At 36.0% G+C, this 16,482-nt stretch overlaps 1 protein-coding gene across 1 annotated transcript in view; it reads right to left on the bottom strand.

Annotated features, from left to right (window-relative positions):
• Window positions 1–16,482, bottom strand: part of efnb3a (ephrin-B3a) — a 59,002-nt gene that overhangs the window by 34,617 nt on the left and 7,903 nt on the right. The window contains exon 2 of the mRNA XM_084103681.1: window positions 9,556–9,851. Coding sequence (XP_083959807.1) covers window positions 9,556–9,851 — 296 coding nt within the window. The remainder of the gene's footprint in view (window positions 1–9,555; window positions 9,852–16,482) is intronic.

Below are 16,482 nucleotides of genomic sequence, written 5' to 3'. Positions count from 1 at the left end.
AATTATTTTAAGCATCACAAACAGAAGACCTCTAATCTCCTTAAATAATAATTAAAAAAATCATGATTATGGTGATATTTTATTAAAATTTTTAGGCATTCAATTCAATTTGTGCAGTATAAAATGTGTAAATGAGGCATTTCGAAGACAAACCTTTAAACTTTTCCATGCGCACGATAAAACAACCTGTGACAGTTTTCATACTCTACTGTCTTTAGAAAGGTGGGAGTGTGTTTATGTACTAATCAGAAGAACATTAAGCACTTCAGCTCTGAATTAAAGTGAATCCCCACAAACATCTGAGATTAATTCAGCTTAAACCTGCTTAACATAGAATGTCTTCTATTTTTGTCCTTCATAAACTTTTATATACACTAAAACTGGCCAAAACACTGGACAAAAGTTTGGGGTCAGATTTTTTTTTTTTTAAAGAAATTAATACTTTTATTTAGCAAGGATGAATTAAATTGATCAAAAGTGACAATTGCCGCCCCTGAATTGCCACTAATTCGAGCACGGCCATTCATAAATGAAGTAAAAGCTGGAAAAACTGCTGGAAAAGAGGGAAAAACTCCAACGTCCACCAACGTTTTACTAATTAGGATATATAAAGTTGCAATTGTGAGATAAAATCCCATTGTGAGAAATAAAGGAGTTCTTCAGTCATTTACGCCAACCAGTTGACTAATAATAAAAATTAACATTTATGCAAGCCTTGACTTCACTGAAGTTTTTGCATCATGAATTGCTACTGGTCTTCTTTGTGCAGTTAACCATCTATAAATGCCTTTACAGTCTGCAATTCATGCATTTGACAGATTCCATGTGCACTGAGAAAAAAAAAGCATTCTGAATGTCATAACGCCAAAGCAGCTGTGATGTGGAATTAAATGTATGCCTTGCAAGCACTGTTATTTCCATCTGGAAATGCAAACCTAGTTATTTTAATGTCACATTGTTGTAAATACAAAAAGTCTTAAAAAGAAACAATGGAGATATCTTTATGTGCATACATACTCCATCTTCCCCTTTCAAGATTACATAGAGCCACCATCTCGAAGCTTCAGTTTTTCAGCACTGACTCAGGTTCACCTGCAGTGTTTCCCTGTATTTTGGCACAATGCAGTCTTCACTCCATTTTAACAAGATGCCCAATCCCTGCTGGTCAAAAATGGCCCACAGCATGATGCTACACAAGCATACTTCACTGCAGGCATGGTGTTTTAAGGTGTGGGCAGCGTCTGCACTTTTGAATTCTGTTCAAAAGCTCTACCTTGGTTTCATCTGACCACACAATCTCTTCTAGGTCTGCTTTATGCTTTCACCCCCCACATGGTTCTTTCGGAGTAATGGCTTCTTTTGTATCACCACCCCATGTAGGCCAGAGCTCTTGATATGATTGACTTCATATTTTATTCTCAGCTACTGAACTCTGTGGCTTCTTCAAAGCGACTGTTGGCCTCTCACAAGTCTCCTTCAGAGTTTTGAAGAACAAGCTTTCTACCCAGTGTCTTGTTGGTTTGATATAGCTTGTAGTTCTTGATAACTAAACAAATTCCCAGACATGGTTTTGTATGATTTGTTATTCAGTAAGATGTGAATTTGGATTAAATAGTAGTGGTCCATGTAACTTGTGCGCAATATGGCAAGTCTTCTTAAACCTTTCAATCCATTATATGGCTTCAGAAGACTTGAAACATAGTGTATAAATCATATGTACTACATTTATAGTGGTTTTTGGAGCACTGGCCTCTGTCTGTCAATATCCATTTCATTTTGCGTTCAATAAAGAAGAAAATTTAAATGGATTGGACCTACGATTACAAATACAAAGGTGCTGTATGTTGGTGGAAGGCTGTCTCTTTCTCTGTCTCGTTTCCTCTGAGGTAATTATCTTAATAGGTTGACTAATAGCACCTCTCAGAAGTGTGTCAATGGTCTGGGAGGGATGAAGCGGATTGGATGTGGTAATAGAAACCGACAACACAGTCTCAACCCAACACAATGGAACCTACATCAAGAAGCAGTCCGGATCAGGACAAAATGCTAATGCTAATTCATTCAATTTCACTGTGTTAGGACCACAACAAAATACCCCAAAGAATAACCTGTATTGGTCTAATACATTTCCTGCAAACAAGACGATTCAAAGTCTGGAAATTATGCTTCCCGTGCACTGTTTCAGTCATTACTTGGAAAAAATCAAAAATCATTACTTGGAAGTTTCAAGCTGTGTGGAACATAGCACAAGTATAAACATGTTAAAAATATCTGTCAGTGCAGTATATTTTCTTTGTAAACAAGTCTTAATTTCTTATTCAGTGTTACTTTTGAAGTACATTTCAGGGCTAAATATTTTTCTAGTAGTCGTTCATTTAAGCCAATAGTCGACTAATTGCACGTTTATGATATTCATTTAATTACTTAAATGGTGGCATCAGAAAATGGTCTGAGTTTCAGGGCTGAAAAAGAATTTTATATTTGTAACATTGCTAACATTTTTTTCTACATTACAGAGAAATACCAAACTATAATTATTGAGCCTTTAAAATATAAATGAAGTGCTCAATCACACACAAAGCTTAAAGCAAATAGAAACAGAAAGGAGACGGTCAAAACATTTTAATAATTTATTTTTATTTCTGAGTCAGTGTCGGCTGCAAAGGTGTAGTGTAGTCTCTACAGTATAGTGGACGCACTTGTTGAGAGAAATGCATCTTTCATACAGATTAAATAATCAGAGAATATTTGTTTTTTGACTTGAATTGGTTCATTCAAAAGTATTTATTTATTTTTTATTTTATTTTTTATTTTTTACAGTTTTGAATGTTGTCTTATGACCAAAAATGAAATGCTGTTGTTATCAGGAGAAAATGCAAGTGATCGCACCGGTGTCGGTGCCTCCGAGTTAGTCCGCACGAACCCTTGGATATGCGCCAATAATAGCGCACATTTATCCAGCTTAATGTTAGAGCGAGCGGCCATGTAAACAGGCAAATGTTAGCTACTGCTTGCATGTTTCATTTTTATTATTTCCTTTATTTAACCAGGAGAATCACATTGAGATATTATTATCTCTTCTTCCAGTGAGACCTGGTCAAGATAGCGGCACATAGAGTTTCACACAAAAGAATAACAATAAGACAACACCACAATTTACAACAATCAAAAGCTAGGTAAAAGCAAATCAACTAAAACAATTACAAGTGTCCTGTAAAACATTTTGCAAAAGACGTTTAAAAATGCTTAAGGTTGGAAGTGCGTCTAAATTAAGAAAATTTTGCAATTCATTCCAAGCCTAAGGAGCATAAAAAGAAAATGCACCTTTGCCAAATTCTGACAATACTCTTGGGACTTTTAGCTGAATGTGGGAACCTGACCTAGTACGATAATTATTTGTATAATAAATTAAAAGATTTGATATATAAAAGGGTAATCTACCTAAAAGAGCTTTTGCGATAAATAAATACATGTGTAGCTTTCTCCTTTGATATAAAGATGACCAAGATAAAGAATCATATAAAATACAACGATGCGTCTGTGACTCTGCATCGGAAACAAAACGCAAAGCTGCATGATACACAGAATCTAGTTTTCTAAGTAGAGATGTAGCTGCATGCATATATAGAAGATCACCATAATCAATTATAGATAAAAAAGCACTCTCTACTTTTAATTTAATTAATGATTAATGTAATTTAAGTTGAAATTACTTAAACATCCAAGTTGATTGTACTTAATTTAAGGCAGCAACTTTTTTAACAGCTAGTGCACATCTGGATTTATTACTACATGTCTCCATTTAGTTACAGAATCATGTTTTCACAAATTTTCAAAAGAGTGTGAATGTACACTGCTGTTCAAAAGTTTGGGTCAGTAATTTTTTTTGTTAAAATAAATGAATACTTTAATACTTTAACAATAAATCAGCAAGGGCACATACATTTATCAAACAGTGTATTTGAGTGTATTTGTGTGAGCCAATGTGTTTATGTTCAATAATATTTCCATTTCAACTCCTCAGAGCCTTCACCTACATAACCATCTGAATTCTCTATTCTCTTTCCCTCACACCACTCTCTCCATCCATCATTCTATCCCTTCATCTTCCTCCACCCTGTCTCTAGTGAACAGCTGGTGAGGAGAATTCCCACAATCCCTCACACCGTAATCTCCCTCCCTCTGCTCACACGTCCATCCATCAAAAGAGCCTTTATTCACCCCTGCTGCTGCTGCTGGTGTGTGTGTGTGTGTGTGTGTGTGTGTGTGTGTGTGTGTGTATATGTATATATATATATGTGTGTGTGTGTGTGTGTGTGTGTGTGTGTGTGTGTGTGTGTGTGTGTGTGTGTGTGTGTGTGTGTGTGTGTGTGTGTGTGTGTGTGTGTGTGTGTGTCGGGTTATGTCTGATGTCACTGTGAGCATTATAGTTAGCTGTGTGGAAAGTTTAGTGACATAAAATCAAATTAAATCTTCATGTGATGAAATAAACACACTGGCCAGTGTCCATAATGCATTTAAGAAGATCATATGTTAGCAAGACTCTCTTTGAATGGTTCTACATTTACACAAGGCCAGGTGTGTGTATGTTTGTGTGTTTTTATGTATATGTGTGTGTTTTTGTGTGCTTAATGACTTTAAGCGCAGCTGCAGATGCCAGAAGGTTAATGAATCTCTGTGTTAAACCGTCTATATCCCATTAACCTGAGACCTACAGCGTGATCTTTATCAGGAACACACACACAAACACACACAGATCGCTCAGATCAAACCGACACATGCAGAAATCGAAACAGAGCTGGAAATTCAAACGGACACATTCATAGGGATAAACACGCTCACACACGCTCACACACGCTCACACACGCTCACACACGCTCACACACGCACACTCACACACACTCACACACACTCACACACACTCACACACACTCACACACACTCACACACACACCAAACATAGTGTGGTGCGGGGCTCTGATTGCTGACCTAGTTTGGGAGGGACCTGTCACTACTCATAGCCATCAGATGGCAAACTCACTGGTTCAGCATGGCAGACACACAAACATGCACACAAACACACATCCACAAACGCTGAACTTTGGAACTCTGAGAGCAGCGTGGCATCTGTGTGAAATTAAATAGTACGGTTTTAATTTCGACATGGCTTCAAACTGTGCAGCAAGGTATGCTAAACGTTACCGCTAAAAATACATAAATGTGATGGTATGCGATAAAGTGTGTGGACAAGCAGGGAAAACCTCTCCTGTTTCTACACTGCAAGTAAGTACGGGGTTCCAAATGTTAAATAAAGTGTGTTGCAAAAAGGTGACCCAGTTTTACCACACTGAAAAACTTACTGGTGTAGAAACACTCAAATAATATTTCTATGTAACAAATAATTACATAGAAATGTCAAGTAACACATTGAAATTAACCTGAATATTTTAAATGATAAACCTAAAAAATAAACCTGAAATTTTGAAGTAAAACATACTCCAATAATCTTTGTTTGATTCACAACTTTGAAAAATTATTTTTACTGTAACAATACATTTCAATGGTAAACAATTGGGAATAATTTTATATAAAAATTATATTACCTTAAATTTAAATATTATTAACTCTTTCATGCATGAAATATGATAACCTCAGACAGTATTTTTTTCTTATGCATTTTTATTGCTTAGGGCAGGAAAAACAAGATTTGAAGTGGACCGTGTGCGCTTGGTTTTAACTGAAGAGATACCGTATTAAATATAATACAGTAATAACACAGCAATACTGTGTGTATTAAACAAACCAATGAAGAATATATAAAATCATGTGAAAATCTGAAAAATATTAAATATATATAAAAAATATAATACAGCTTCAATTATTGCAAAGTGCAAACACAATTGAGTTTGTTCCCATGCAGCAGACAAAAAATTTCACACAAGCTGAATTTTGCATCTTTGATATCAACACATGAGGACTTGATTCCATCAATGATCTACAACCGGTGAAGGTACAACTCTGTGGAAACGGGAAACCCAAATCAGACTATGTAGAAAATGCTCACGCTCCTTCCAGTCTACCAGAGTAGAGTCGATTTACCAGGATTAGCTGATCATTTTGATTATGTAAAAAAAAAAAGACAATCTACTACCGTAGCTTTCTGAGAAAACCTCAGACTGAAATCTACATTGATCTATTGATGTTTTCAGACTGTGGAAAAACTAACGATGAGGTGTTTTCAATCTTATCTGAAATTAGCAGAGTTTAGGGTAACGCATTACAAGTAACATGCATTACGTAATCAGATTACTTTTCTGATGTAACGAGTAAAGTAATGCATTACAAGTAATGCATCACAGTAATAGTATGAATTGTAGTTGAAATATAGCTAATGACAGATGATTAATAAGTGATAGTGATAAGCGGTGAAATCGCAAAACGCCTTAGTCTCTCAAATCTAATAAATCAAAAATCTAAATACAAATTTTAAATCCAAATCTTAAATCAGTATCTTGAGTGTTAAATCGAAATGTAAAATATTAAATCAAAATTTTAAATACAAGTACAAATCTAACTGTAATCCAAGTCTTAAAAAGAAATATAAATCATAAATCTTAATGCAATTATATGAAATCTGAATCTTAAGTGTTAATTACAAATGTAAAATATAAAATGCAATTACAAATCGAAATGTAATCTAAATCTAAAAAATAAATAAAATTTAAATACATTTTTTTTAATTAGAATCTCAAATCAAAATCATGTGTTAAATCTAAATGTAAAATTTTAAATCTGAATCTTACATTTATTTACTGAAACTTCAGTTAAAAAAGTATGTCTAAAATCTAAATCTAAATGACGTTGCTCACTAGCAGACAATGTAGTTTTATTGATCATAACTCATTTTGCTGTATTGCGTCACTCACTCACACTGGGAGGTTATGTATTTGTGTACACACAGAGTAGGGTTCATCTCTAATATTTCAGCTTAACCTTGATAAATAAACCAACAAGACCTTTTCAATAATTAACAACCCCTCACCACAAGTCTAATCCAGTGTGACACAAACATACACACACACACACATGCTCCAGAGCTGAAATATCAATGAGTAGCTGTAGGATTGGCAAACAAAGGCATTGGCTACATGCAAGTCCACGGTAATACACTATTTAATCTTACCGTTAAAATGGTCAGCAATGGAACAAGGCGACTACTGTAAATTATCGACTATGTGAGTTTGTGCTTGGCAGAATAGGATGGCAAAGGGGAGGTTTTGGAGAGGGATTCTAATGCAGTGGGTTTTTGAACGCTTTTTTAGGGTAAAGTGCTCCCCTGGGAGCTCAGTTAGCGCCCAGTGATCAAAGTTTTGACAAAAGAGCTCGGAGCGTTTGATACACTCTGATACACACTCAGCAGGGAGAAGATCTCAGCTTCAAACAGTGCAGATCACAGGGGAAACAAGCACCAGCTAAAAGCATCACTCGCAGCCACACACACCAGGACGAAACCACAAAAACCTACATTAATAAGCTGTGCTTTTATTCTATATCAAAACACATAAATAGTTTACATCTGTGATTTATAACAGCACAGACACCATACATGGATATTTGGGAAGTGAAACACACAGTGCATGTGTGTTTTACATTGGACGGGCTGATGTCTCTAGCTGCTCTTAAATGCCCTTGAGTCTCACAGGCCCATTACAGCCAATTAAGATCCACATAATCACAAGCGTGTGCAAAACTGCACAGCACACAACGCTCTGTCTTTCTCTTTCTCATTACGGGCATATTGTAGAGATTAACAACTGCCAACATAGGTTAATTAAAAGTGATTTCCCTAGGGAACAAACAGTAACACGCGCACATATTCTCTGTTTTATCGATGGATTCATCTATTGGTGGAGCAACTATGAGGTAATTTTGACGGGACAGAACCCCTGCGGCTAACGAGTGTTATTATTGCACTTGGGCAATTAGCAAATGTTCCCTAAAATGTTTGTCCATTCAATTTTTTTTTTTTTTTTCATAGAAGTAATGATTTAAAATCTTATTTCTGGGCTTTAACCATTTTTTAATATTTTATTATTTTAAATCAGGGCTCTCAAATTCATATTTACCCACATAACACCTTTGGTGTTTCCGTTAAAAAACGACTGGCCTTTTAAAAATTGCTTGTAAATTGCTCTCTATGCTATATTATCACCAAATATTGGATTCAATCTTTTTGTCAACTTGTTTTCTTTCAATTAGATCAGGTTATATTTATTTTTTAAACTGATTGATCATATGCCTCATTTATCTGCGCTTAAATTGGTCAAAAGTACACAAATTATCCAAACATTTTGGGAAGTAGTTATACCATTTTTGAGCAAAGACAGTAAGTTTTAGTATAATACGATAACATGAACTAACATTTTCGGGAAAAAGAAAATCCTCTCCGGATCAAAATGACCCGAACACAACATAAGGGTTAAATGGCAGTCAACTAGAGCCATTTGAGTAGCTGCAACAAATACAAGTGTTTTTACCTTGAACTTTAACTATAAAAGAACAGTTATCATACAGCTTAGCACACAAAAATCACAAAACTCTTTTCATGGATGTGAATCAAATAAATAAATAAATACATGCATATATACATCCACTAAAAATGTTTGGGAAAGGTTGTGTGATATAAAAATCCCATGAAATAATATGGATATAAAAACATTAATACGGAGTCATGCACATGACAGGTGGAAGAAAAAATAGATATTGTGGCCACGAATTAAGAATTCATTCACACGATTTATTAATTCATGGCCATGTTTTATTTATTCCCTTCCTCATTTTAGTTAATTTATGGCTACATTGTAGTAATTTGTTCCCTTGTTTTAATTTAGTTAAATCATGGCCACGTTTAACTCATTTAACTAAAATGAGGGAGTGAATTAAGTCGTGGAAACAAATTCTTAATTGGTGACCATGATATCTTGTTATTATTCTCCCTGGATGTCATGTGTGGGTATCTGTACATTAAAACCAAAATGCAGAAGGTTAAAGATTGATTTGTAGGTCAGATGAGAGGGAAAATTATTCCTCACATTTGAGGAGGGCACAAGATAACACAATATGTGGGTCAAATTTGGTTTGTTGGCCAATAGTTTAAGAATAGTTATAATAGAGGGTGACAAAATAATAAATAATAATAATAAATCAGAAGAAAGTGGAAATTAAGATTATTCAACATGACAAGGCTCAAAAATGTGTTACCATCTTGAACACCAAAGAACAATATGCCTGGAATATGTGTGCCTCACTACTGCACTGCAACCCAAATATGTTGGCTAGATGAAAAAAATAAAACAAAATGGAGGCACAGTACCTCCTTTTACGAATGCTTAATCCCATTCTGTACATACATCTATGGTTATAGATGGTGCTTCATTAAAAATTTCCAGATGCAGACACCCTGGTTTGGTAAAAAATAGCTAAACCCAAAATAGGGAATTGACTGCACTCTCTGTTTCTTTTCATTACAATATTGGTTAACACACACACACTTACCTATAATGTAGTAGTCTCGTAAGTTCTTGAACTCGTGACCCCAGAGGTTGGGCGAATACTCCTGGAACTTGATGGTAAACCTCATATCACTGTTAGGTTTGTCGCAGGTGAGCAACAGGTTGGGGGCGCCCATCACCTCACACTTGTCGGCTTGCTCTCGTGAGGATACCAGGTACAGTTTATAATACTCATACTCAGAGGGAGAGTTCGGCCCCAAGGGATTCGTGGCAGGACACACAAGGTCTAAACGATCCCCTATTTGAGGGTAGAGTATGTAGCCCCTCTCATCTCCAAACCTGCAGAAAGAGAAATGAAGAGTGAGTGACAGACTATAAATAATGTTCATCTCCATGGAAACTGAGATTGACAGTCTGATATTTGCTTGCATGAACGTGCATGTGAAACTGCAAGGCCTGTTTGATGCTGGAACTGCCCTTTTGTTCATTCATTTTTTTTACACAAAACGTAAATATACATGCCCTTTGGTTCTGGAGAGTGTGTGAGAGGGCATATGTATAGCTTTGCTTGCCAATGTGATGAAAATGAGCGTGTGTAGAGGTCACGTTTTGTCTACAATAGTAAAACCTGGAATCGCTTAGATTGTGGGGAGCAGCCAATGGCTTAAAGGGAAAGTTCATCCAAAAATGAATATTTTGGTCATCATTTACTAACCCTCATTTCTTTCTAAACCTGTATGACTTTTTCTGTTAAACAGTGGCTCTTTTTGATGCAATTATAATGAATGGGGACTTCCAAGTTTCAAAAATTACTCAAAAGCACCATAAAAGTATCATAAAATAACCCAAACAACTTGTGCAAGAAACAGAATTTAAGCTATTATTTCATTATCTTCCCCTTCAGGGAGATGTTAACAGCTGTGTCCGGATCATTGAGTCAATGAGTTAAAGGTCCCATGACATGGCTTATTTTATTATTTTATAATGTTTCCTGGGGTGCCCTTATAATGTTAATATGTTCAGATCAAAATTTTTAATAATTTAGAAATAAAAGGCATTTTTCCTAGCCTGATTTTAGCCTCTGATTTGAACACTCTGTTTGAAGGGCGTGTCTGCTGTGAGACTTCAGTGTAAATGCCCACTGCTGTGATTGGCTGATATGCTTGCATATTAAATAGCTAGCATTACATGTGGAACTCTCTCGAATACTTTTACTATTACAGCTATTATATGTTTTTACTATTACAGCTATCGAGATTAACGAATCGTGAGAAGTTTAAGTATTTAGATCTATTCCCATCACATAAAAGGTTGCAGTGATGAGCATTGAGCAGATGACAGCCTGTTGATCGTGTGAATGAAGATCTTATCATTGCAATGCAGTTTCTGCACTCTCACTAATGATTTCACCAATGCAGACATGAGGTAAGTACAGTAAGAGCTTCATTTTGCAGCGTAACAGCGTCATTGATTTCATAACGAGTTTTGGCAAGTGTCCAGATAAACTTGCGCTGTGTGATTCTTTGATCGCTTTCTGTATATATTTTAATCACAGTTTGAATAAGATTATTTTCATCCTACCAAGAGAAACGATGTGAAGTCGATATTTTAGTCACTGGCTTGATTTACTGATGCATAAACAGTATTGAATGATTTTGAGAGAAAGATTATCTGTCTGAACTTGAACAATTATTCATCAGAAATTCACATAACCCACTGGTTCTTCAGAGGCTCGGATGAAGGAACTAAAAAAATACTTTTGTGTTCATTTGTACATCCAAACACTGAGCAACTGCCATGCTTCGCTCGTTTGCAAGCCATGATGTCTCTCGAGGAAAAAACAATATCGCGCTCACGCAGCTCATTTTCTCATGGGCGGGCCAAATTCTCTGTGCGGGCAAAGCAGAGAAAGGGGAGGTAACCTTTCCCCTTATGACGACATAAGGGGAAGATTCTAGATTCGCCCGTCTGAGCTTTCATTTTCTCAAAAATACCCAGGGCTTGGTTTACACCTATCAAAATGTCTAGCCACTGGGGGACCATAGGCAGGCTAGGGGAACTCATATTAATGTTAAAAAACCTCATAAAGTGAAATTTTCATGTCATGGGACCTTTAACAGAGAACTCGATCAGTTTAATTCCTAAATGAATCATTTAGACCAGGGGTTGGATTCACAATTTTTTTTTTTTTTTTTTTTTTTTAAGCAGACCTATTACACCCTTGGTTTTTGGGGTCTACTAAAACACATTTTAATGCGGGAATGTCAAAAACATTATTTTTCACATATTTTACATTATTGCAGCACCTCTCTTCCCACTGAATTATATGCAATGTCACATGAAGAAAACTCAAAAAGAACAATGCTACTTCTCTCATGAACATACCAAAGAAAGTTTTGGAGAATGTTTAAGGCACTTCTTTATTTTGCATTTTGGAGATTGACAACCCCAGTCCTCACTTGTTTTATTTGTTAATTTCTGGGTGAACTATTCCTTTGATAAATACTAAATGTCATAATGAAAATATAAAGGGTTTGAGAATTCATTAGCTTGGCATTAAAACAGATGATAGAAACAGTCTATCAAAGGAAAAAAAGTGAGTATGTGACAATATCATATCCAAATATATGAAAGTTTTCATAAAAACAGCTTTGAGCACAGCAAACAATTATTCAGTATTTTATAGCACATTCTCAGTCAAACCAAAGACCAAAGCTGAGACACAGCACTAAAAAGCTCCTATACTTTCATCCTCTTGAGGAAAAAAAAAGCTGTGGCATTTACCAGACTGACATTTTAGCTCTATTCGGAGACAGAGTCTTGTTCTGAAGTTGAAAATTTACCTCACAAGTAACCCCACTGCAGATAAAGGCATTTTGTAGGCCCCTCACTCCTCGCTCTAAGTGTATAAAGCTTGACATTTTCATCAGGCCGAGACATCCAAGCAAAACTCCAATTAACCACACTGCAGTTTGTAAGACACCATTGCACAGAGAGACAGACAGATCCAAAAAACGTTCCTAGTCAGCCAGATAGTGAGAGAAAAAAAAGTTAATATCATGTGACAGCAAAAGCACCTGATCTGTGTATCAACATATACATTAACACAATGAGTTTAGGCCTCAATCAGTCATCCGTCACACCTAACACACATGACCAAGATGCAAACAAAGCCAATGTGGTCTTGGCCTATTCATTAGCTAGTAACATAAGGGATCAGACTGAGGGCAAAATCATATGATAATCAGACGCTTTAATTTATCAAACGAAAACTCAGAACACCACTGTTTGGAGCTGAACACAAACTAGGACTTCAGTTTACATTGCGCTGCTCATCGAACCAAGCAATTTACCAGAGGCTTTGAATTGTGATGACCACACCACACACACACATGCACACTCTGACCATTAAAGATGAACTGGGTTCATCAGACTGTCTGTAATATGTTTAGTTATTTATAGAGGCTTGTTTAATCCTTTTGTCTGTGTGATATATTTACCTAATTGAGTGCGATAGAAGACACAGGGGGGCAATCTGGCTTTCTTTACTGGTTAAACTGGATCGTGATAGGTTAGCGAACTCACCCCACACTGTTTAGATAAAGGTTAGAGGTGGTTGGCCTGATTACGAAGGTGTTGTGGGTTTCTGTGCTGGTTTGATGCTTCTCATTGGTATGTTTGAATCCCAGGGCTCCTTTACACTTGCACTGCAGAGGTGGAGTGACTTTGGACCGCCCTTGAGTTTCTAGGGCCGTCGGAAGCTTTGAATCCAGACTCTGTTATCCCCCTTTCACTTATAAACAAACCTCCACTTCACTCACACCAACACAACATTTATCCATGAACCCATGCCGGGCTTCCCAAAGTTTGTTTTCAGCAAGATAATCTGACAGAATGAAAAGGAAGTGAAAATCATAATAATTCGCTATATAAATGCCTCATTCATCCATTCATTCATTATAATTCCAAATTCATGCATAATATTTCTGACTTTATGTTATTTGAGCAAAGTAGGTGGGGGCTTTCATTGTATATAACCATCAAAATGAGATTTCTGGCTGCTGCAAACCGCCGTCAGTGTTAAAAGGGTCATAGAGAGGGTAGAAAATGATCGTGAAATACTACATTATGACTGTTTTGGGACATTCTATGTAGTCCAATGTGTAGAGTATGGCCCCTTTAATTTCACAACAGAGGACAACGGCGCATTTCATCTTACGCTCATTTAATCTTTCATCTTGTTTTCCTTACGCTCAAGCAAATGGATACGTTAACCTCAAATCCTGCCACCCTGCAGATCCCAACTGTTTTCCTTCAGTCTAAACGGAAGACATTTCTATCAGAGAGCTGTCAGACCCCTGCTGAGGCATACGAAGCATGGCGACCATTACCAAGACCACCCCAGAATAGCAAAAGGACAAAAATCAAATCTTAGCATAATACAATATACTGATGGAGGCAAAAGTAACATGCTACATCTGTTTCTGACTACACTACACTGATTTTTCAAAGGCTTTTGAACATGTCAAAATTTCTCTGTGATGTGATCACCAGTTGACGAGCTGAATGCATTTCTCTTTCCTTTTCACTGGAAAAAACAGCTTTGCTTATTGAAGAAACTGAAAGTTATTGTCTGTTCATGGTTCAAGTGAATTGCAGAAATATTGTGCGTTCTTTGCAGTGGTTATCAGGCCTGACAAAGCGAAATTTATTTCGGGTTGGTGAATTTTACAAACATATTTATTCATGGAAAAGGTGATTTTTGGTTTAAATTTGAGTTGAATCAAACCTTTTTTTGCAGTGAAGTAAACAGACAATCAAAGTGAGAAATGTCTTCATGCGTATTGGAAACACTCCTTCTGTGAGCTCCATGAACTCTGATTTTAATACACCGCCATCTGAAACTGATCTTTTTATGTATAAAAGATGCGGCATGAAATGACAATGTTTATCTTCATTTACATGGAAATTTAAGAAACACATTCTTACATGGGGAAAATGACACTTCAGACTAGAAATAAACCCTCTCAAATCAGTGATTAAGAACTTTAATGTTAATGGATCAGGTTTATACTCACTATCGATTCGTCACTGCAGAATCACAAGTATTTAAGCTTCCTATTGCCACACTAAAGCAACAAAAGGCTGATTTAGCTGAAACTAAAACAAATCCAAGTAGTGAACCACCGATTACACTTCACCTCACTGCAGCAATGTGGAAAATTACCTCTATTTTGAGTTTATATAATGACACTATTTTATTATAATGTTTTGTAATTGCACAAAACTAGGGATATTTCCCTTCCCCATATCCTCTAAAAATGTGTTTGTGTGCACGTAGATCCCCTGAAGTTACAAACCCAGATTGTCTTTAAAAGTAAAACTAATAAATAATGCAGTAAATAATAAAGTAAACTTTTTTCAGCGTTTTAAAAATGCAGAATGTTTTCTTTTAGGGTTAGGATTAGTCTATACCAAGTCCAGACTGAATCTGTAAACTTTTTTCTTATTATCTGCACTGTTTTTGAGGTAAAATTGTGCAAATGTGTATACATTTAAATACGGTGCTACGCTAAACTAAGAATATACTTTTATCAGTAGCTGAAGCAAAGCTTAAGAGCAAAATATTTAATAAACAAACATAACGAGTGGCAATTTGTATTATTTATTCATAAAATGACCATTCTGTGTAAATCTGATTCCATGTGGGTCTAGACTGCAGTAACTCGTATTGAGCTTTGATTAAAAACAAAAAAGTATGTAGTCATTTAAAAGCGTGTATGTGTGTATGCGTGTATGTGTGTGTGTCGAGTTTATGGTCGTCAAGACCTGCTGAGGGCACCCAGATTATCTTAAGGGCTCGGAGAGTGTTGTTTCATGTTCTTATCAGTGCTATTTAATTAGCTAAGGGCTGGAGATAGCTTACACATTCCTGAACTCTGATGGACTGAAACTCACTTACCACGTGGCTGAGAACCACATGCCACAAACGTAAAGTGACTCACATATGCAAACACAAACACAAAAAGCCTAAAACTAGGGATGCAAAGATATGGAACTTCTGGGTGTGATAACGGTAAACTATAATCAACAGCTTGCTGTGGCCGATGCGATAACCGATATTTCACTTTTCGAGTTTTAACCCACTCAACTATAGCAGCTACCTAATTAAAAACCAAACAGGTGTCATTTGAAAGCTTCTGATCTAGATAAATCTTAAACGCTGCTTTTTAATGTGCTAGAGATGTTATGTTTCACAATTAGTAAAATAATGTATGATTATAATCATAGGAATCTGTAAAATACCATACAGTTTAGATAGTTACGCATCATACTGTTGGAAAGGTCTTACTTAATAGAACACAAGTATACAATTACAATAGTAAGGATTTGTACACTAGGGTTTTTGAAAAGTTTATCATGCTCACCAAGGCTGCATTTATTTGATCTAAAATACAATGAAAACAGTAATAGTAAAATTACTGATTTAAAATAACTGATTTCAATATTTTTGTAGAAACCTTGATACATTCTTTGATGAATAGAAAGCAACAGCATTAGGGTGAAACAAACTTTTTGTAACAATGTAAAAGTATTTACTGTCACTTTTGATCAATCGAATGTGTCCTTGCTGAATAAAATCTTACTGACTCCAAACTTTTGAACAGTGGTGTAAATGAAAGCCCTCAGATGCACATGTAAAGACTGTTGACACAGGATGGGTCTTTGTGATCAAAAATAGCTAGTAGACGGTGTTCAACAAAATAGTATCAAATAGAGGTCACAAAAACCCATTTTTCAAAACTGAACTTCTTTTCACTGATGCACATTACAACAAAATATGGTGCAATATTGAAAATAATAACGTAATATATATTATAGCTTATTGGCAAATAATATGATCAGCCAACAACATTTTGTGCACCTCTACACAAAGCATATCTGGGTGGTCTTCTGTTGTGGTCAGGTT

Source organism: Abramis brama (genome assembly GCF_963993115.1).
Source record: "Abramis brama genome assembly, chromosome: 25".
NCBI classification, from domain to species: Eukaryota; Metazoa; Chordata; class Actinopteri; order Cypriniformes; family Leuciscidae; genus Abramis; species Abramis brama.
The sequence above is the reverse complement of the archived record's forward strand: the minus strand, read 5'-3'. Positions and strand labels throughout refer to the sequence as shown.